The sequence below is a fragment of the Syngnathoides biaculeatus genome, chromosome 11, assembly GCF_019802595.1.
Source record: "Syngnathoides biaculeatus isolate LvHL_M chromosome 11, ASM1980259v1, whole genome shotgun sequence".
Classification (NCBI taxonomy): domain Eukaryota; kingdom Metazoa; phylum Chordata; class Actinopteri; order Syngnathiformes; family Syngnathidae; genus Syngnathoides; species Syngnathoides biaculeatus.
Genome location: NC_084650.1, coordinates 21,625,387 through 21,648,948, shown reverse-complemented (window position 1 = coordinate 21,648,948; position 23,562 = coordinate 21,625,387). Strand labels below are relative to the sequence as shown.

At 38.8% G+C, this 23,562-nt stretch overlaps 1 protein-coding gene across 5 annotated transcripts in view; it reads left to right on the top strand.

The window, feature by feature from the left end:
* The window catches only part of gria1a (glutamate receptor, ionotropic, AMPA 1a), a 71,214-nt gene extending 49,568 nt beyond the window's left edge, over positions 1–21,646 (top strand). For 4 of the 5 annotated variants that reach the window (XM_061834889.1, XM_061834887.1, XM_061834885.1 and 1 more), the window contains 5 exons: positions 7,434–7,632; positions 7,881–8,128; positions 12,215–12,329; positions 16,393–16,527; positions 19,157–21,646. In XM_061834889.1, coding sequence (XP_061690873.1) covers positions 7,434–7,632; positions 7,881–8,128; positions 12,215–12,329; positions 16,393–16,527; positions 19,157–19,324 — 865 coding nt within the window. In that variant the 3' untranslated portion in view covers positions 19,325–21,646. Of the gene's footprint in view, positions 1–7,433; positions 7,633–7,880; positions 8,129–12,214; positions 12,330–12,887; positions 13,003–16,392; positions 16,528–19,156 lie in introns of all 5 variants that reach the window. The other variant, XM_061834886.1, reaches the window with a different exon arrangement.
* The last annotated feature ends 1,916 nt before the right edge of the window (positions 21,647–23,562 follow it).

The window sequence follows — 23,562 nt, the reverse complement described above, 5'->3', positions numbered from 1 at the left end:
AAGCCTGGTTTACACTTAATGATTTTTTTTTTTAAACAGATCTTTTGAAGGTGAAAGATGCTGCACATTACAAAGAAAAATCAACACGTGCACTTAGTATTATTATAGTGTGTAGCACATGAAAAAAAAAGCATCCGCCAACAGTTGTGATCACCAAGACTGATCTCCAAGAGGCACCAAGGTGCCAAGGAGCAACCATTTAAAATAAATGTATTCTCATTGTCCAAGCAAAAACAGCAGTAATAGAAGAAGATGCTAGGTTAACTGTGATCCTACCTAGTACCTAAGGTACATTACAGTTGCTCTTCTTTTGCTCATTTTTTTTTTATATTGGTGAATTACTGTATGTGCTAGACCAGATATATCAAAACTTAACACAAACATTTGCTTATCGATGTGTGTCCAGCTACAGCCCAAGCTTCAGGCCACTCCCTAAGTCTATGTTAATTACATGTATCTATTTTTTTCATGTTGTTGTCAACAGTGGCACAAACAAGATGCTTTAGAAGTACTGAATATAATATATAATCCTTGAAATTGCTACAAATGCATGTGGACAATCAAGAATTTAATGATGGTTGTTGTTCAGTCATAGGTTGTATTTAAAAAACACTTCATGAACTCTGCCAGGGTATGTAAACTTGTGAGCACATCTGTATATATATGCACTCAAACTGAGCCCTGTCATATTTGAATAAAAGTGTAGGCTATACCTTTTTCATAACCTCTAGGTGGCAGTGGCACATTGGAATATAAATTTACAGCTTTTTCATAAACTCTGGATGGTGGCATGCATTTATACAAACAGATTTTTGAACATTTTTGGGGGGGGGGTTACATGAGAAATTACAATATGAATACAAATAACTGACCGATGTATTGTGTAGATAATGCCTTATTGTGTTTCTGACATAGGATCATTGATCAAGATGATTATTTAGAGACATCCAATTATCGGGCCTTTGACTGACTTCATTCAAAAAAGAGCTCATGGGTCTCAAGATTGTCCAGATTATAGGCATGTATGTAATGGGCTTTACAAGGCCAACACTTGACAATTGATAATGGTTGCCCGAGCACAATCAGCACACCCAAGCTGATCCCAGAAGTGTGCAGTTGGCTTGAGGTAAAAGCAGTCTTTGATGATCGCTACTCTGTGGGGGCAAGGGGCAAGCGTCGTCATCTTGAAGGGTTGAGTCCAGAGAAATGGGATTCCACTCGTTGCAGCATTTCTTTTTGAGATCACCCTGCATTGAAATTGTCTTTAACGATGAGTTTGGTTTTCCTAGTGATGGAGACGCTGCCCCTCACTATCATACTTCAGTCAGGGAATCCAATTGTCAACAGCTAGAGGTATGGCAGGCATAAAATAAGATTCAGTAATAACAGTACAATAATTAATAACATTAGAATAAATCTGGATTTTTTTTTCCCACATAAAACATTATTATAATGAAGAATTTCCAAACAATTTCTTTAAATTAATGTGGCATTAATCATTTTATTCAGGTAAACCACTATAGTTCATTATTATTTTTTACCAGACTCCTCGATTATTAGGTTTGCTAATTAATGCATTATTCATTAAAAGTTTAAAACGCCATTGGGATGTGTTTAATTTACTAAGTGTTTAAAAACACTTTAATGTTTGCCTCCACTTCAATACAATATAGTGAACAAAATGAGAACTCCACTTTTGCTTGATTAAACTGCAAGCACAGATGCATATTCTGACGTTTTGGTCACTAACAATCTCTTTTCATCATGGCCATCACTTTTGATTCCCTTTAAATATGAGAAACAATCACAATGATGGAAAATGACATTGAACACACCACTTTTAATGCTGAGAGTCTTTCATCTTGATCTTATTGGGTACCAGATTGATATGGTAACCTATTTGAAATAATGTTTATGCATATTTCATCTGTTAATGATTTATTTCAATGTTTTGACCTTGGAAAACTTTGGTCATGTGAGAAAACAGTATCAGTTGTACTTGCTCAAAAACATAAATGGTTACTGCCTGTCAGTAAGTTGAGAGCAGCAAATTCTATTTTCAATCAAGAGAATTGTTCAGTATGCACAAATGTTTTTCAGAGTATCATTGGAATTAAAAACAATATGTTACGCCGTGCTAGATTTCACTGAGTTGCATAATTGTGGCATGTGCGAGCTGCTGTCACAGCGATTGGGGGAGGAATGATTTATTCATACAGAGAGTTCATTTTGGTCCTCAGTATCACTTGTGTTTTATTTATCTGAAAAAAAAAAACTCACGCAGGCAACTTTTGATCATACATGCACGCACGCTCACAACCAGAAACCATTGCGGCACACAAACCAAATGCACAAACCTCAATGGGATCTCAGTAGGGTTTTCACACTTTGTACGTAGACAAGGATGGCGTCCCGGATTTATAGCACTCTATGTGAAATTTGCATTTAAAACACAACTATGCTCTTGTTGAAGGCAGCAGAGGGGGTTGCTGCAATCAACTTTGAGGGCATGTTAATGACAAGTCAGTCAATCCTGCACCTGTTAGCCATTGATTTAAGAACAGGCCTAAAGAGGGTTTTCCCAGTCTAATAGCAATTCCGTCGCACATGGGGAATGGTTGCTCTCGCGGAGAGCGAGGCAGAAAAATTGGATCACTGTAGACTTTCTCAGCTCAGATGTACTGTTTGGAGTGGAGATTGTGCTACCATAGCAACGGGAAAATGATGTTCTTCGCAGAGCAGTGCATGCTTTTCTCCAAATCTATGAAATTACAATGCTCAATCAATTTGTGTGATTTATTTGGTGTAATTGAGTGAACTACTTAATGGTATTGGTCTTTTTTTGGCGGGGAGGGGGTCTGTAATGTTTTGCATGTAAATGCTGGAACCCCAGCTGTAGAGCTTCCATGATCGGAAAAGTTGAACATCTATAGTCTATCTTTGTTATTATTCTAAAATTAGAATTGAAAAAAAAAACAAATGCAGTTACCATCTTTGGGTGCAGCTGCAGCATACTGGCAGCAACATTTTCATATTCTGTTTTCAAGTAGTATGCTAATATTGACCTTTACATGGCAAGATGAGGGGATGAAATCATTTCTCTTATCGGCTCAAATTTGCAGATTAGTGCGGTCTTAAAGGTAAAAGCTCTGCTGTAGTTGAGATACCATAGCAATCCCAAAGACGCGAGTAGCCAAGATAAATAATCTCGTATAAATATCATTATGTAATTTTTATCCTTGTGTGTCTCCAATAATTTGCATGGTTTGCCTCTACTAGATTCCTCAGAGGGAGAAAAAGAAGGAAAAATAAATCACAAAGCATTGTGTTGCACAAACTAATAACCTGTGCCACTTCAATTTGATGATTTTTTTTCACCACAGTAGAGAACAAAATAGCTTTTCCTTAAAGTCACACAATGATTAAATATCATTCTATCCTGTTTCATTCTCTTTTAAAACTGCAATTCCTAATCTGTTTGTTATTCCAAAAGAATACCCGGTAGGTTGTTGGTCACGTGCAATTCAAAATAATTACTTGCATAATTATATGGAAGTGATGACTTTTATATTGTTTTTTTACCACTTTTCTGCTCAAAGGAAAAAAAAAATCAAGCAGCTTATACTATATTAAAGTGATAATGCAATCGGTTATCCCTTGTGTTATAGCTGCAGATCCTTTATAGTGACTCAACAGTGCCCCTTTGAGAGTGACAGTGTTATTACCAAACAAGGCTTACTGGCAATTGGAGCCCAGAAAGCTCCCATCATAAATTGCTTGCACAAAGAAGCACTTTTTTTTATTACCCTCTTAACATTCCCAATTTACTCCCCTTGAATATATGGAATGCCTTCCACATGATTTGGCAAATAATCATGCAATCCTTTATCATCCACAAACGTGTTCATCTAAACAGTACACAGGCTGTTCTTATTGCCATTTCTTATCGCCATTCATTGATATAGCAATGGAGGCAGGCGGAATGAATAATTGATTAATCATAGCCTTTACAAGCCTTAGAAATTACAGTCTACTTGGAGGTGTTCCCTAACAGTAATGAGACAGCTTAGTTTTAGCAGGTCTCTTAGGTGGACCGCTGCTGCACGAATGTTTGATGAGAGCAAAAGAGGCTCCACGGAATGGGCTTGGGGAAGAAAACAAAAAAGGAACAAACGGGTCTGGGTCTGCCAGGTGCAGAACTGCTGTCAAACACATACACATACACACACACATACACAAATTACATGCACATGACGGAAGGAAGCGGTGACCTGGTTGTTCCCTCGCAGTGACAAAATTTAGTTGCGAGCACACTCCAACTGGGAGAGAGCGTCCGCACACTTGAATGCCTCAGTGTCTGCACCAAGGTGTGGACCACAACAAAGCCCTGTCAGCCCCGACCCCCTGACCCCCACTCAGCACATGAGCAGACAGGGAGGGGCGGGCACGGTGGAAATTGTGGGTGGATGGAGGGAAGAGCATAAGAAAGAAGATAGAAAGAGTGCAATTGAAGGAGAAGGATTAGACAGCTCTTTACTGGCTTCTCTGAAGCCCACCAGCAGCAGTTTACTTTTAATCTCTGTCGTTTCTCCCTCAGTGTGGCTGTCTCATAAGCAAGCCCCCCACCACCACTCATTGGGGCTTTCTTCTCCAACTTATTTTGTCACACTCTTCTTCTGTTCACTTCCCTCAAACGTGTTAATCACGTTCTGTGCCTTAATCAAAAAAAAAAAAAAAAAATTGCAGTTCTTCAGACTCCCCCAACCCATGAGATCTACTCCCTGTTTTTAATCAGGTAAGGGTGGGTTTCTGGGGAGATTTTCACTTCGTTTAACATTTATTCACTAGCCACACCATTGCACAATCTAATCAGATCATAGTCCTTCAATCATATAATTGTGCATATCTTCAAAAAGTAGAATATTGCCGAGTTTTTCCATTTTTGGTGTAGGTTTTTTTTAAGCAATATTTATTTTAATTGCATTACAGTTCTGCTATTATGCCTATCTTAGGATTTTTGAAGCAAGACAAAAATTCGAAAAAACTAAATGCTCTAAACTAAACATTTCCCAAGAATATTCCATTTTGATTGAAACTGCCAGAGAAGTATTCATTCATTGATGTGTTCATTATTGTAGTTGTAATAGATGTATGTGTTATGCATATCATATAGGTAATAATTAATGTAGTACCGTCAAAGGTGTGTCTGTTCATTTGCACCCTTATGTATAAAGTCACAAAATGATTGATTTGAAACATCATTCAGTTTTCTGATTTGTTAGTATTTCCCAACCTTTATTGAGCTAAGGCACCTAATTTAAAATTTCGAGGTACCTAAACCAAGCAAAAAAATGTTACAAAATGTAGATTTTCAGAAATGATAAGTACTTTTACTTACAGACTGTAAGTATAGGCCTGTTTAATTAAACAAAAAGCTAATATACTTACTTATAATTATATCCTAAGAAAAGCAGAAAACTTGGACAATTCTGTAATTTAGTAAAATGGATTAATTCCTTGTGGACACCTGATGACTGATTTTTTTTTTCATTTTTGCATCTTAATTTTCAGTTTACTTTTTTCAAACTAGGTTTTCTTTTTAAAAATGCATGCGAATGAAAGTCATTGATGGTGTAGCGTTACACTCGCCTGACTTTGCTGTGGGCAGCGTGGGATCAATTCCCATTCAGAGATGATGTCAATATGTACTTTGTGACTGAGTGGCAACCAGTTAAGGCTGTACTGTAGTCTGCCTTTCCCCCCCAAAGTTACCTGGGATAGGCTCCGGCACTCCTGTGACCGTTTTAAGGATAAGCGGCTTGGAAAATGGATGGATGGATGGATGACATAGAAATGAGAAGCAAAAAGGTGGAGAGGGTTTCAGATAATGTTAGTTAAATAGTCATAAATGTTGGTTGGGTTTTTGTTGTTGTTGTTGTTGTTGTTGTTGTTGCTTTGCTTGTATATTTCATTACTGAAGTTTCAAAAGCTAAGCGGGACATTCCCCCCATACAGTCAAACGTAATGCAGACAGCTTTATATTCTTCACAATGCAATTTTCAGTCCTGGCAATGGCATAAACTTGCTGTATGTCTCTGCTTGCTGCTCTTTCATCATCTGGCCATCATCATCTGGCCATCATATAAACGGCCTCTAAAATGATTACATTTTAGCCTTTCACTGTTTTCTTTGCTTAATCTCTCCCTCATGTTCACACTTAATTTAGCATGGTACAAAGGTGCCTTTTTATTTCAGATTCATGTCATTGCACCAGTTCTGCCGCTCTGTGCTGTGGTGCTTAAGAGAGAACAAAGTGGAATCTCCCACAATTTTAAGTGTTGCTGTTCAAGATGGCGTCTAATGGAGTCATGCATTGCAATGCAGGGATTTCACACCGGCGGCTTTATTCAAATTGTCCAATCTCAGTTTTATATTTGAAAACGACATTTCTAAAAGTTAAAGGTGTAACCAACATGAAGTGCAGTATTTATTCTCTGAATAAAAAAAGAGGAAATGTAAGGCTGAGAGCGTATAGAAAATCGAGAACATGGTTTCAAGAGGAGATTACCTTGCCTACCCCCACCTCCACCCACCTGCAAGTAGATCCAAAGTAGTCGTTACCAAGGGCAATAGGAAAGCTTGTCTGAAATTTGCAGCGAAAGTGAAGCAATTCAAGGCAAAACCTAGTGAAGGTGATGTCCTCGCTTGGGCTTGAATGAATGAATGAATCTTCACTGGTGAGCAAAATGATGACAGCGGCAAAATGAAACTGATGTGTCTACAGAAACATGTCTGACAATTTGAAGAAAAATACTTGTACCACCAAACCAATTGTGACATTCTTCATCATACATTAAGATAATAATCCAAAACGTACTTCCAAAAAAACAAAGTACATGAGTGGGAAGAAATGGTAGCTCAAGTCAATCTCCAGACTTAAACCATATAGTGCATGTATTTTTCAATGTTTGTATTTTATCTGTATCATGACAAAAGGCAGATGTTTTATAATGTGAATGCGATGCAGTCATCCCAAATAACCCCTTATCTGCAAAGAAATGTGTTATAATCACGCTAATCTATTTTAAATGCATGCGTTCCAATACTTTTTTGTCACCTAAAATATTACTCTTTCAATTTTTGCTGCTGATACAGATTCCAGGCAAACACCTGAAATGAAAAGATGAACTATTGCTCTCATGTTGTCCCATATCCATTTATTGATGTCAAATCAATATGTCGACAATCAACAGGGGGTGGGTTGTTTTTTTTCAAATGATGATGTACGACAGGAATATGATGCAATATTCTGTAGGGCATCACGATGCCATCAACTATTTCCTATCTCTTCATGATGAAAATGCAAATGCTGGATAGTGAAAGCTTCTATGAAGACTTTTGACCACACGTTGATGTCGTCCCTCTCATTTTAGCTCTTTGTCTGGCCGCATTGTCGGTGGCGTCTGGTGGTTCTTCACCCTCATCATTATCTCATCCTATACTGCCAACTTGGCAGCGTTCCTGACAGTGGAGAGGATGGTGTCTCCAATAGAAAGTGCCGAAGATTTGGCCAAGCAGACAGAGATTGCCTATGGAACACTCGATGCTGGCTCAACAAAAGAGTTTTTTCGGGTGAGAACTTTCAAAAAGAATAATTCTACAGGGTACTGTTTTAAGTGATTTTTATTTTTATGTTGGAGTGTTATTTATTGACAATAACTTTATTTTTTTCCTTCAACTATTTTTTTTCACACAAGCCAGTTGACCCTAATTTGCATTGTTAATGCTATAAAAGACCCATTGATGAATGCCGTATGTCAAGTCGGGAATGTTTTCTCCGAATTTGTATCCTTCCCCTAATTAATGCTCGTTGTCACCAGAGATCTAAAATCGCTGTGTTTGAGAAGATGTGGTCCTACATGAAGGCAGCCGACCCGTCCGTGTTCGTCAAGACCACTGACGAGGGAGTCATAAGAGTTCGTAAATCCAAGGGAAAGTACGCTTACCTGCTGGAATCCACAATGAATGAGTACATAGAGCAGAGGAAACCCTGTGACACGATGAAAGTAGGAGGGAATCTGGACTCTAAAGGGTATGGCATTGCCACTCCCAAGGGATCCCCACTCAGGTAAAACCCAGACATTTCAAAGCCGGATAAAAACTTGCTTTTTTTTTCACGCAATGTGCATGAGCGAAATCATGTCTTTTTGATTTTCCCATCATTCTTTTTCCTTTGTTTAATATTTGAAATTTGCATTACTATTGCATCTTTATGCACATTTTTAAGTCCAACAGGTCACTTGAAACATAACTTTAATTATATTTAGGTCTGTCACAGTTTGTTGTGTCTTTATGAAATAATACACTCAAACTTGTGAGCACCTGCTTAAGTGTAGTTAAGCAATCCTACTATTCATTGCATGATGTAACTTTTCTTAAATGAGCACCTACAGGGGCTGGTGGCTTTGGGACTGCATCAGCCTCTTAATGCAACCACTTTCACATACATGACATGTCAAATCATGCAACCACACTCAATGCGCAGGGAAACACACGCGCAAACGATAACGAAATGTGTCCATCACAATCGAATGGGCCCTCGAAGGAGGAGACCAGCGTAGACGTGCACATCCCACACGGCCGCCTGCCCACTTAAATCAGGGCTCACAATTATGAGTGTTTTGAGTCAACCAAATGAAATATGTGCCCTATTAAGTGTGATAATTGATGGAACTAATGATAATGTATACTGAACGCTCTTCTGCCACCGACGTCCAAGTGCAGCAGCTGCCATTTTGAATTATGTCAACAACCATTCATGCTTCCGCTGCCACAGAGAGGGAGAGCTGAAGACGGTGGTATCTGATGCCTTTAATCCATAACTAATAAGGCTCATTCGTTTTAATGAAAGGAGCCATATGGTGAGATTTCTTTCAAAATTGCAGAGGATTCATTTGGGCTTCCACCTTGATTTACAGCCAAAGGTCAGATAACACTGACTCGAAACGGTTCCAGTGGTTCAATCACGGCGTCTTTAAATTAGACTAAAATGAGATTCAATAGTGCAGTCAAGTGTTGGAATCTTCTTCAAAGTCATAAAGTTATTCAGATCTAAAAGTGCATTGAAGAAAAAAAATGCTGACGACCTCGAGAAGCTCTCTTTCTATGTGGTATTTAATCTTTTTTGCTTTCAAGGTGCCACTAACAGATTTTTGATACCATATTTTGACAACATATAATCAATATAAACTATTTGAATTTGTGTTATTTTAGTTGCTATTTTGTGGATGACAGACGACAAATGTGCTTTGGAACGTTTTGTGGTGCACACTTAGTTGAAACATTACTGTGATTTGCATGTATTATTTATCAGAAAAATAACACATAACTGTTTCCCAGCTCAAATTCAAGCATTTACATCCATGCTTTTCTTTGCAATGTGTTTATGGGCATAACCAAATTAAGTAATTTTGATAGTTGTTAAGTGTTAGAACTCTCCCATTTTGCTCCATGCAGCAGAAACGCTGATAATTTATTCCCGACTAGTAACCTATAGAAAGTTAACCTCCATCTAAGCGGACTTTTGCTGTGCTAACTCTTTGCGCCAGCATTGTTCCGTTTATTACATTAAATACAAAAACAAGTTCCAAAAATTCACCAGGCCAATCTCCATCTCATCAAAATAATAAAATCAAAATGTACTATTGATTGATTGCATTAAAATACAAATGCCCATCTCTGTTAGAAAGCTACAGTATGTAAAATGCGCATATCAATGCCCAGATGACATGTCTTGTTTTTACAGAAGGCGCTGACTGCTTTTCTTCAAAAGATGCAATATATGTTGTATTTGTCTTTTGACATTTTCGGCATGTACTGTACATTCCTGTGCCAGCACCATGCCATCCCACCTCCCTGTATCGACATCAGCTGGTCTTGAACCAAGTGACCAAAACTAACTTCCTGACCATCCATGTGCATGTACTTCGACTTCTTTCTTTCTGTCGAGCGCGAGGCTGAGAAAGAATTCCAAGGTTTTACCAGCTCAGAGGACGCTATAGTAGTGTTCCCTACAGCTGGTAAAAAAGACTTTCCTCCATTCGGATAGAGGAAACATTCTGTTGGGAAAAAGAAAAAAATCTCACTGGGAAAAAGAAAAAAATCTCACTGCTTCTCAGAGCTGAGTCGGTAGTAGAGATCGATCGATATTGGTTTTTCAGGACCGATATGGACACCTTTTTTAGTAGTTAAGAAAGCCAATAAGTGACATATTTGGAGCCAATATTCATTTCCGGTAAGAGTGTAAAAATTGGCATAAAAAGTTGAACGTTAACTGCGTTTTTAAATGCCTCAAGCATATTTACTTAACCAAACAAAATGTAAATACTGTGCTTTTGTTGGTTCCCTGCTGACTTCATCAGATTATGTTTTGCATAGCACCTTCCCCGATGTTGTTGGCTGATTGAAATATTGATGGACTGCGCTTTTAGACTTTAGGTCCATTCCAAAAAAAAAAAAAAAAGAAAGTGTTGAAGGTGGGCCACATTCCGACATACTCAACTTGACAGCATTAGAGTAAGTTTAAATTTATTTTGTTATTTTTTTTCTTCCCGTACAATAGCAGGAACCCTGTCATTTAAAACTTTGATGCTATATTATTAAGGATTGATATGACAAAAGCTCAATAAAAACAACATAATTATTATGACTGTAATATAACTCGCGGGAGAATTCAAACAGCCTTTAGGGCTTCAATGAGGTCACACGGTATTTAATATATTCCACCATTTTGTACAGATAAATCGTTAAATTGCTGAATTTTACTCCCTCACAGATATGCTTCATGCGATTGTCACGGCAGTATTTCAATATCAATACGATCAGCAGCCTTGCTGCGAGAGGTTAAACCAACTGTTAAATGCTAAATAGCCCGTAGAATCTCGTCTTCATTTTAGTTTTCAGATCATAGGATCAGAAAGCTCAAAGGATTAAGAGTTGAGTTGTAGAGTTCCTAACGTATACCATGCTCGGCATAACATGTCCTCAAATTCAGCCTGCTCAGCATTGAGAGCGGGACCAGAGCTAAAAACTAGTCAGCGTACTTCCCTGCAACAAAACAAGACTGGATTGAATTTCATACTCTCTCACAATCACACACGTGTGTACAACCACTGACTGTTTTCACATCGATGTCGTCCACAGCAATATTTCAGGTGATTCACAGACATATCGGAGGTACTCCGAGCTAGCAGAGGTGCCGCTTGTGTTTATGCCGCTCCTACGTTACTTTGCTGCTAACTGTAACTGGGACAATATTGGGTACAGAAATGACAGGAAAGAGCGAGGTGCGGCTGCATCAGAGCTGAAATAACCCACTTCTAATTTCATTTCTTGATAGGCGCACATCAGATTACAAAATGCCAATACCAATATTTATAAAAATTCCAAATACTGGTGCGAATAATCGGGCTGGCCGATAATCGGTCGATCTCTAGTCGGTCATAATTTTATGGAAAATCTGGCGAATATTTATGGCACCTTCAAATTCTGTTTGCAGCTTCCTTTGTGCTTTGATTTGTGAATGGGGAGCGTCTTCTTACACAGCCATCAGCTTAAGGAAATGCACACTCACTCACCAAAGCAAGGGTGTAGCCACGTAGGAGATGATTTGGATGGGGATGACGGTCGATGTTCAGAACATCACCTATATATAGGTGGTTACATAATTTTCTTTCAACACTGATAGAAGTAAAAAAAAAGTCAGTACTCACACTACATTTATTTTTTATGACAAATCAACCATTGTGAGCTTCATTCAGTTCACCAAGCGGCTGTTTTGGGTCTTATATTGATATGTCAGTCTCCAGAGCGAGTCGTCGCTGAAAGGAAATTGCCATCCGTAGACAGACTTCCGCATCCAAGGCATCTCCGTTGATAGTGTCTGCTGTGTCTCCCTCTGAGGCCGCTGCTTGGTAAAACCTGACTCGATTGTTTTATGGGCATCCAGCATTTCAGCCCATTGCAGATGTACAACTAACATATGTCAAACATGTGCATCTTAAAGCCAGGGCTCCTGCTTCATATCAGTAGCTAAATGCAGGAGTTGCAATTAGTAAGTCAGTGTTTTCATAATCACCACCACCATGATATTAACCTCGTTATATCTGTCGCATAGAGTGTCTCCTAATGGCTATCGTTTTATATTATTTTCAAGAAACCCTGTAAACCTGGCAGTGTTAAAACTGAACGAGCAGGGCCTCTTGGACAAATTGAAAAACAAGTGGTGGTACGACAAGGGAGAGTGCGGCAGCGGGGGCGGGGACTCCAAGGTCAGAGCCAGTTTGATAAACCCTGGGGGTAACCCACCACCGCCACCACCACTGGGTGTGTGGTGGGTGCACGGGGAGGGGGGTAACCGGCAGGCCCACACTGTGACCCCAGTCCAAAACAAGCAAAATGACAATGTGCTCTACATTCGAGTTTAGTTCAACTTTTGTGTGTTGTTCTTCTTTGTTGAAAATCAATCTGATTGAAGCGCAACCTCAAACGACACTGATGCACATGGGAGGGTCTGCAGTGTGCCGGTTACCCAAAGTGATATAGTAATACACATCTACTGCCTTAGGGAGCAAGCACAACAAGCTAGATGGAGTATTAATGCATATCACTTTTATTCTAAAGTTCCTAATGATGTTTATGCCATCTGTATTTATGTATGGTGTGCGTGTGTTAGTGTGCATGTGTGTGATGTGATACTTTCTCCTTTCTTTAACCATAGCCCAGCTCAAGTATTAATGTATGAATGTAATTTTGCTATGTTTCTGAATCAATAACATAAAATAACATGGTATAATATGTTATTTATGTTATTTCTTTGTGGTTGGAAGAAACCCAGTAAACCTAGCGGTGTTGAAACTCAATGAGCAAGCCGTCTTAGACAAACTGAAAAACAAATGGTGGTACGATAAAGGGGAATGTGGCAACAAGGACTCCGGAAGAAAGGTTAGTCTCCATCCTGATTTTGTCTCCTAACAGCACCTACAACCCTGAAATGATCCTAGACCAGCCCTAAACACCAGACCTAGAGGCCTCTCATACTGTAAATTAAGCAGTAGGGCAATCTGACTTCTCTAGCAATAGCTTCTACTGCATATTGGCCTGAATGTAAGACAAAAGTCATATACAAAAGATACAGCAAACTATAGTAAATATTAAAAGTTCATTATTTGTTTGTTATTAGTTTATCCTAATGTAACAAAACCTCCAGATATTTGAAAAGAAATGTATAAATAAATAAATAAACAAACTTATAAATTAATGGATAAATGGGGGTGTAAAATATCCAAAATATCCATCTGTCCATGTTCCATAACGCTTATCCCGTTCCCGAATGGAGCTTCACAGCATCACAGGTACGAAACCACACATTTGGCTCCAAATGTATTTGTAAATGTAAAAACATTTGGAAATGTTTTTTTTAATTTTACCCTAAATACCTTTGGAGCCAAATGTGTGGTTTCGTACCTGTGATGCTGTGAAGCTCCATTCGGGAGTGAAATTCATCCATTTATTTGTTTTGTTTATGCAGGACCAAGAAGATCCCCAAGTTCATTTCAATCATGCAAAATCATATGGCAATTTGTGATACCTGCAAAATACAAGGGAAAATTGTTCACTTTATTACTTTAATTCATTTGGATTATTTTCAAACATTTATTTAGGTTTGTTTCAAGATGACTCTCTCCCAATTCTATAGAAACAAATAGATGAGCTTGAGTTTGAAGAATAGCTCAAAGGCCAGAAGTACAGACCATTAACCTTTTGGACCATCGAACAAAATTGCGCATAATTTTAGTGTTAACCACATTTTCAATTTGCTCTGTCTTAGCAATAGGTCTGTTCTCAGAAAAATTTGGTAGTATGCCTCAGAAACGATTTGTTTATTAGCTTGGATTTCATTAAAGTGCTTTTCTAAAAGCACTTTGTCTTGTTGTTGCGAAACAACCTGGCAACCAACATAATGTTGAAAAATAAACATCATTCTTGAAACTAAGTCAGACAGAACATTTATTTTAAAATATTTCTGAGGATTTGGCCTCAGGGACAAACCATTAGAGGGTTTTAAATGCCCATGGTGATGGTTTGATGAGTGTAAATTTAGCCTGACAGGAGGAATTAGTCTTTGAAAGCATCACATTGCTACAGTGCAGACTGACAACCTGCAGCCTGTCATGCCTTCAGAACACATTATTTGACTCCCACAATGAGATACGAATCTTAGCTACATTACATACTGCCTCCATACACATTTGAATACATCAAAACCATCACTAGAAGTACTGACTGTCAATATACATAATACCAAACCTTTGTTTTGTGGCTCTGTGTCCTCTATGGATCTTGGGGGATTCACTGTAAATGTGTCATTTCTCTTAGTATATGAGATTCCTTTAATGTCAATCTAAATTCTTATCCAATTCAGATTTATTATAAAATACTATTTTACAAAATACAAGATCCATGCATCATTTAAATATGTGTGGCATGTGTCATGAAACCAATTCAACATAATTACTGAATCGGCTTTGGTAACTCTGGATAACTAACCTCACAAACCATGTGGATCTGATATGTTTATGAAGTCCAAATATGCGGACTACATCTTCGCTTTGGATGTTAACACTTTACTATAAATACAAGTAGCGGTATTACATGCATCTTGTACAGATGGCCACTGTGATTCTAATGTTATTTGTTTTTTTTGGGGGGGAGGTCTGTACTTTTCATGCTCAAAACAATAAAACTGACGCTATCTTATCTTTGTGAGAGAAATTGTTGAAGTTATCCGGGTAATATGTGTGACTGTGCTTCATGACACAGGCCTTGAACATGTTCTGATTGTAATATTTGTTTGTCTGTGTGTGTGTGTGTGTTTTAATTCCATTTACATCTCGATTTGTTAAGCTTGTCTACATTATTTGTGTATAGGTTGTCTGTATGAATGAATAAATATACATAATCACTGGTCAAAACATTAGGTGGACATGGCCAATAAATGAAAGCCCTGTAAGATAGAGGTACAGTAACATTTAAAAGGTAGTCAATAATTACTCATTGTGTTTTAAGATGAATCTTGAATTGATGAACTGGCTTTGTAAGGGCAGAATATTTATAGGCCTACAGCTTTGCAGTGGATTTATATTGGGTCCCAAATGTTGTGGCCACTGAGTACACAGTATGTGAATGGAGTTGTGTGTAAGTCTGTGTTAATCTTTGCTTTTACACTTTACTGTATATGGATATGCACTATATTTCCAAAAGTATTTACTCACCTGCCTCAACTCACGTGATTTTAAGTGATATTCCATGCTAAATCCAATATGGATTAACTCATTCACTCCCAAGCCCTCCCAATTAACATGGATATTTGACTTCTAAATCCATCAATGGCAGTGAATTAATATGATGCTGGTCTACCATTTGCACCTGTAACAGCTTAAATTCTTGTGGGAAGGCTTTCAACAAGGTTTAGGAGTGCGTTTATGAGAATTTTAGACCATTCTTCCAAGAGCATATTTGTGAAGTCACAAACTGATGTTGAACGAGCTCTGGCTCACTGTCTACCTGCGTTCTATCAGCGTGTTTTATCAAGTTCAGTCAGGATTCTGTGCCAGTCAATCAGGTTCATCCATAACAAATGCTCTGATTCATGTCTTTATGGAGCTTTCTTTGTGCACTAGTGCACAAACATGTTGGAACAGGAAGGGGTAATCCCCAAAGGTTATGACTCGCCAAAATCTTTCAGAATGTTAAATCATTCAGCATTCGTTTCACAGTTGCTCGGGACTAAAATTTAGGACATTTCCTACTTTTTGGAACAGTTTGAAGATGCCCCTTTCCTGTTACTATTGTGCCTCAGTGCAAAACTCAAGGTCCACAAAGAAATGATGATGAGATAATTTGATGTGGATGAACTTGACTGACCTGCACAATCTTGACCTCAAACCTAAAGAACACCTTTGGATGAATTAGAGTGAAGCCAGAGCCAGGCCTTGTCATCCAACATCAGTGTGGAAACTCACAAATATGCTTCTGGAAAAAAAAAACATAAATGTCCATAAAAACACTCATCAACCTTGTTGGGACATTCCATTAGAATTTAGAATGTTGTAATTACAGCACGTGGACCGGTGTCATATGACTACGGATTGAGAATGGAAGCTCACTTAAATTTATATCAGTCAAGGCAAGTATGCGAATACATTTTTCAATATAGTGTGCGTGTGAATGGGAAAAGTCCTCAGTCAGTCATGAGCGTGTTAATGTTGTCTGTGGCTACGCTCCAAAATCTCTGCTCACCGATTGGCTCCCCACTCTTGTCACTCCCTCTAGGACAAGACAAGTGCTCTGAGCCTGAGCAACGTGGCCGGAGTCTTCTACATCCTGATCGGTGGCCTGGGCCTGGCCATGCTTGTGGCGCTGGTGGAGTTCTGCTACAAATCCAGGACAGAGTCACGCCGAATGAAGGTGTCAACTGCACGAGCTGCTGCTGCCTCAGCTGCTCAGGCCTTTCACTGCTCAGCCTTAGAAAGTGGTGCTAGTGCCCCCTACACAGAGCTGCAGAGCTACGGCCTGTACGCCAACAACACTGTTAAGATATAAGAGCACAGCCACGGGGTAGGAAACGCTGTAAACAAGTCATGATGATGATGATGATGATGATGATGATGATCCATCCGCCTCCTCATCCCTCGCCCATCTAACCGTGGCCACAGAAGGGCCTTTCACGGCTTCCACCACAGTGCAAATGCTTTCCTCTACCTCTCTCTCCTACTGTCACTCCCTCGCTAAGTTTTCATGTTAATGATGGCCTGCAGATGTTCTCAATCACTTGATTCAAAATTGCCTGTTTCATACCTGTTTAGTTTTCAGCACCAAACAATACACATCCAAATACAAGATGATGTATCCTAACTGATGTTACATTTTTTTTCATCAACTTGGCCAATTCCAAACCTGAACTGGTCTCATTTAAAGGTCGTGACAAAGGCATTCATTACCTAATCAATTCATATTGTCAGAATCCAAAAGCCCCGTAGGAAAGTCTGAAATTTGATCCCTTGAGTCCAATCCCATCACCCATTGGGATAAACTCATAGAAAGTACCGTACACTACTTTAACCTGCACAATGAAATCCACTTCATGAGCTGCATCCAATATTGTTATCTTTGAGATAAACTCCACCAAGGCAGAACAATACAAATTTTGATTAACATCAGAATGAAAATCAGATGCACTCAGTCTTTGTATATGAACACAGTTTGATTTTATGATATATAGTATGCCTGTTTAAATGAAATTTTGGGAGATGTGTACTCAGAAAGGAACACGTCTAGCAATATTACCTTGACAACACTCCACTCACGCAATGATCACTACGATTACACATCGTACACTTCTGTACAGAGACAACAATTCCGCGACTCATTGCGCCACATTTAAAGGGTCTGAGAGGAGCTGTTTGAATTGGTGGCAAATTAAGTTGGCTGTAAACACTCCCACAGTAGTGCAGCACTCCCCGTCTCGGCTTCACAAGCTTGCACTGCTCTACGAAATCACAAACAGAGGTCTAACAAGCCCGTGGCAGACAGTTGCGCCGCCCGTCGCGCCTGTCCAAAAACAGGCCCCAAAGAAAGAAGCTCATATTGGAGGACAGGTATAAAGGCAATTTGAATTACAGTGATGCATCTAGCTACCTCTGTCACTCTGAATAAATCTGTCGTCGCCTGCTCCTTCTGCTCTTTTGCTGACTGTCTTGCAAAGCAGGGCCCATTGTGGTGAACATCTTTTATATGTATACCATAAGGCAGGCTGTGTTCCATCATTGCTCTTACATAGAACTTTCTAATTCCAATTCTTGCATATCAGAAGCCTCAAAGTATGGATTTCTTTAAAAAAAAAATCCTTTGTGTAGTTTAAAATATTAGTCACTTAATTCAGGACTCAATCAACAACCTGATTCGTCTTTCGACATCAATCACTTCCCTGGGCTCACTGATCCTTTTCCTCTTTTAAACGAGAATGCACAACAGAGCCAACATGAGGAGGGATCTTATTCATGGGTGTCTTTTCTATTTTATCTATTTTTAATCAGCGTACTAACACAATCAGTATGCTGATGAAACTGGCGAGGAGTTCCAGTGCCTTTATGCTGTTTGACTTGAAAGACAACAATGCTGTTCCAATTATCTTGATTCTCAAATTGCAGTGCAGCACGCAGAGGTTGCTGCAGATCACGTGTGCTTTGTCTAAAATTAATCAGCTTTTGAATTGTCAGCAGCAGACACAGAACCCATTCTGTTTTACCGTCTTCTTCTACCTCATAGAGGAATTACACAAATGAATGGCGCCTTAGCTTATTTTATCCTTACCACACTTGGATTCCCAGCCAGTGCCAATGGTTTGATTCCCCAATTCCCAACAAACAAATTGACATCAAGCAACATTTTGAAAAGAAGACATACTACACACGGACAAGCGTTGTGACACTTGAAATTGAGCTTGGGTACTTCTTGAAAGATATAATACCTGGATTCTAATTAGTTTATGTCTATGAAACTAGCCATTTGTCATTACCTGCCCTATATATAGTACTACCTTACAGATGTTCTTCTGGACCATCCGATTGTTGGTCATATCTCACCAAGGTCTGAAATCTTTGACATTGAAGAATTACAGATAAGTCACTGATGGTGTAGAGGTACACTCGCCTGATTTTGGTCCTGGCAGGCTGGGTCTAGTTGCCACTCGGAGACAGTGTCTCCATGTGTCCTGTGAATGACTGGTGAGAAGTTAAGCCTTTCGCACGAAGTTGGCTCCAGCGCTCCTGCAACTGTTGTGAGGATATGCAGCTCAGATAATGGATGGGTGGAATTTTAGAGACCACCATGCTAATTTAAATATAAAAATACAGTATGTATAATACACTGTATATTAAATAATTGCTTTGCCATGTGCCAGCACCACATTCAGAGAGGCGAAAACCCAGAATTTATCCTGGTTACATTAACTATTGTGTATATTTTATTTTCTAATTGTCCAAAGGTGCAATAATTTTAATTTGCAGTCTGATTTGAATGTGTTATTGTCCAACAGCAATCCATTAACGACGCCATGCGCTGCTCCACCCTGACCAGGATGAGCGGTAACGGGAGCGGAGGAGAGAATGGACGCCTCCTCACCCATGACTTCCCCAAGACCATTCAAACACTGCCATGCATGAGCCACACTGCCAGCATGGGACTGGGTGCCTCAGGAATGTGATCATATGACTTTGGGAGAGGAAGTGGTGGCAGAAACAAGGCAGGGTGGAACAGGAGGAGCACGAGACTCTGATGACCTCCCCAAAAATACTCTGGCTCTGTGGTTTGACCCATCGATTCTTCTGGCTGTGCCCGACTGCAACAAGACTTAACTTACTGCCAAAATGCACTCTTCAAATGCTTCTTACAAGCTACAGAGACTCGTGACATTTTTAATACAGTATGTGGATATTTGAAAAAAAATAAAAACAAAAAAAGAACACAGGATGTGTGCTGCAATAAAGTATTCGGATTTGTTTTTGCAATTTTTTTTACCGTGTTCTTTTCTGTTGGGCAAAAAATAAAAAATAAAAACTTTATTCTTAAGCGTGCCATCTGCGCTGTGCCATTGCAACGAAGTTGTTGACGTTAGTCTGCGTGTGCAATATTTTCATCTCAACTGCTGACCCTGTACTTCCTAGATGCTTTGTGGTTGCTGGGGGTGTCTTTGCACTGATGTGGCGATGAAGTTAAACTCTTGTGACTAATACAAATATTTTCTTTTGTGTTTCGGGGACATGCCTGCACGCTTTCACACTTCTGTTTATATGTTGAGAGGACCAAGTGTTCTGTGTAGCATAGGCAGTTTTAAGTTTTTGGTTTGCACTGATGTAATGTAAAGAGTTTGGCTGAGTTGTTTCACTCAAGATTAAAGGCCGATGCTGTTTGACAGTGCTTTTCAAGGCTACAAAAAAAAAAAAACATGCATTGCTGCTACACCTCATAAAACACATCATGCCTTGTTTTTGTGCCACAGCACCATGATTTGTACGCACAAAAATGTTCTGCGTTATTCGGAAACAGACCTTGTTGAGATCGAAAAGGCACACCAACGCAGTATAGTGACTATAGTGACCTTCCATTCTGCTGCTGTGAGAGTTTCAGTGTACAGCACTGCTATATTCTGTTATGTATTTCAAGTACATGCAGAAATCTACTGACAAACGAGTTCCTGAAATGAGAGGTGGAGCACTTGCTCGTCTTCGTTTCAACAACTCATGTGAATTAATTTTCAATATGTTCAATTTTAATGAATTGGGTCAGTGATGCTATTCACAAACAAGAGTGACTCACCAACAAATAGCACACTTTTAAACACTTTAATGAGCCGTACAGCAACGGTGAAGTACTTCCATTATCTTTTTTTTTTGTGTGTGTGAATATTCCAATCCTATAAAGGTTTATTGTTTTAGTACAGTTTGAAAGCAAATTAACAGACAAAATATTATACTTGAGTATGGTTCAAGCTAATTAACTGAAAATAAAATTTTCTTCCCTTTTGCAGTGCTTTTCAGGCTCATCCACTGTGATTAGCAATTATCATATCAAAAGATCCCATCCCAGTTTCAACACCGCTCATCCTGGTTAGGGCCCATCTGACTTCAGGCGAGCATATCAAAAGATTTTTTTACAAAATAATGACTTCAACAGCCTTAAAATATTTGTTGTTTGTAAAATTAACTAGCCCAATTGACATACAGACTGAATGATGGCGATGGGTTAAATAGTGACAAATTAACAGTAAACTGATGACTATAAATTGTCCGTATGAATGCGAATGGCAGTTTATATGTGCCATGCGATTGGCTGGCAACCAGTTCAGGGTGTGTAACCCGCCTCTCAGCAGGGCTTGGGGCCAGGACACCCATGACCTTAGGGGGGAGAAGTACATTAGAGAATGGATGGCTGCATGTCCATAAATGAGATCATTTTGGCTCATGTGAAGTAGAAATTACCAAGGCAGGTGACACATTCTATATGCAGTGTATTACAGTCACAAATGGTATTTTTTAATTTTTTTATTTTTAGCTGGCAGAATTAATATTTAACTATTGTCCACTCCCCTTATTGCATGTCCTCTCTCCACTTGAACAGTTACTGCAGTAGAATGTCAGACAATGAAAGCAAAGGCGTGTACATAAAAACATGTAGTGACATTTACATTTTTCACAATCACTGGAACGCAGTGCAGCTTGCAAATTGTTCATACCTAAAGATGTGATTTTACCTGAAGGTGACTAGAGGGTTGTGGCTACATGTGTTATCAGATGTCTGCTACCCCATATTTACAGTACCGCTGACTTATACCATCGTATTTTCCAAGAAGATCTCTCTTGTTTTACGTTTCCTTTCTGCTTGAAAAACTGTGGTACCAAATTGAATACTTAACATCTTAAATTGCTTCCTCTTCACGATAGTAGGCGGTTTACCAAAATCATACATATCAGCACCTATTTTGTATATAAAAGCGATTTCCTCTCTCAAACGTTGGTTTTTACAGTCGCGCCTGTGTGTACCTGAACTGCGTGTATACTTTACATCCATTGTACTGTGCTGTGTTATTAATTAGGATACAGCACAGCACTCCTCAAATTAAAGGGTTTTATATGCCATTACAGATTTCTAAAATATATATATATATATATATATATATATATATATATATATATATATATATATATATTTAAAAATACACAAAATGTTTGTATTATAGAGGAGCATTGGGTTGCCAGTGTTTTACACTTTGAATGATGTAAAATAAAATAACATGCAGATGTGGAAAATATGTTGAAATTAATGTTTAAATCCATCTTGGATTTATTTTTCATTTTATTGTTGAAGTTTAAAAATTATTTCCTGTCTGTATTTTTAAGTGCAAGTAATTTAACATTGAATATCTCCATGCTGTTTTCCTTTTCACAGTATTTTACTATTATAATCTAAGTACAGTTCAATCACAAGAAAGTCTTGTTTTGTTTTGTTTTAACAATGGAAGAGGTGTCTAAAAATCTAAAAATTAAAATTTGGTTGCAATGTTTAAAGGACCCGGGAGGTCACTGGAAACATATTTTTTTTCTTGCCCAAGTGTTCTACAAGGAAGACATTGTGTGTGTGTGTTTTTTTAACTGAATAAAAGGATAAACTGCATATTCTTGTTCATGGACATTTGTTGTTATTTCGGTGATTCCCACACACTCGCTGCTTTGAGCAAATGGAATGTTAGCTATTAATCCGTCTGGCTGGGAAAAGATGCAGCGATCCAAAAAAAAAAAAATCTGTGACATTCTGTCTGATATAAAAGTAAGAAAATATATCTGGACTGTCAAGGCAGCCCTGGAAAAAAAAATGGATTAATTTAATGGTCCCCATCACTGTGATAAAGATGAATGAGTACAACCCACATTTAATTTCACTGCACCTTTATATAAATCTACTACTGTATAATTTAAATATATTATGATGAGTGGTAGTGATATTTATCTCAATCAATGTTTTTATATATTTCCTCTACAATCTTGTTATCCTCTTGCTGAGACGTGTACTGAAACTACAATACCTAATGTTATGTACTTCGTTTAATAATACCAAATCCATGGAATTTGATAAATACATATACAGTTTGATGCTTGTCTTCTCCCATCTGGTGGATACCTATTTTGTTACAACAATTAAAACAATAAATGGGACTATCCAGGATTGCCTGCTTCAAATAGTCCCCAATTTGTGGGATTACGGTGAAGAAAATTGAAAAACTAAAGAGGCTCATATTTTTATTGCATCACCAGAACTGCATATTAGGATCATTTACGATACAAATGATATCAATGATTTTTCCCTTTAAAAAAAAAAAGCATCCACTTGTGAGCATGAAATATATAGGTAAGAGGAAGATGTACCCCTCCTTGAGACGCGATCTTATTAGGGTGGAGTGGTCCCACTGATCCTAGGAGTTAAGTTGTCTGGGACTTCACCCCCCTCGATAGGATCACCCACAGAGAGAAGGTCTTTGGTGAGGGACCACAAAACCGTATGACGAATACAAAAACTGGATCAAGGTTTCCCTTACCTGGAGGCGGGCCACCAAGTGTCCGAGTGGACCATGTTCTGTGCCTCCATTGCTGAGGCGACAGAGCAGAGTTGTGGTCATTAGATGGTCGGTGGCTGTCGTGGTGACATTGCCCGAACCCGTTTATGGACACCAACAGTAAGGGATGCCATCAAGTTAAAGAAGGAATCCTGTGGGGCATTTTTACAGGCTGGTCAAGCAGAATGCAGCTTTGGTGGTCACACCGGAGGAGTTCGGTAAGGCCATCGAGAAAGACTTTCAGACAGCTTCAAGGAAATTCTGGTCCACTATCCGGCATCTCAGGAGAGGGAAACGGTGCATTGTCAACACTAGGTATAGTGAGGATGGGGTGC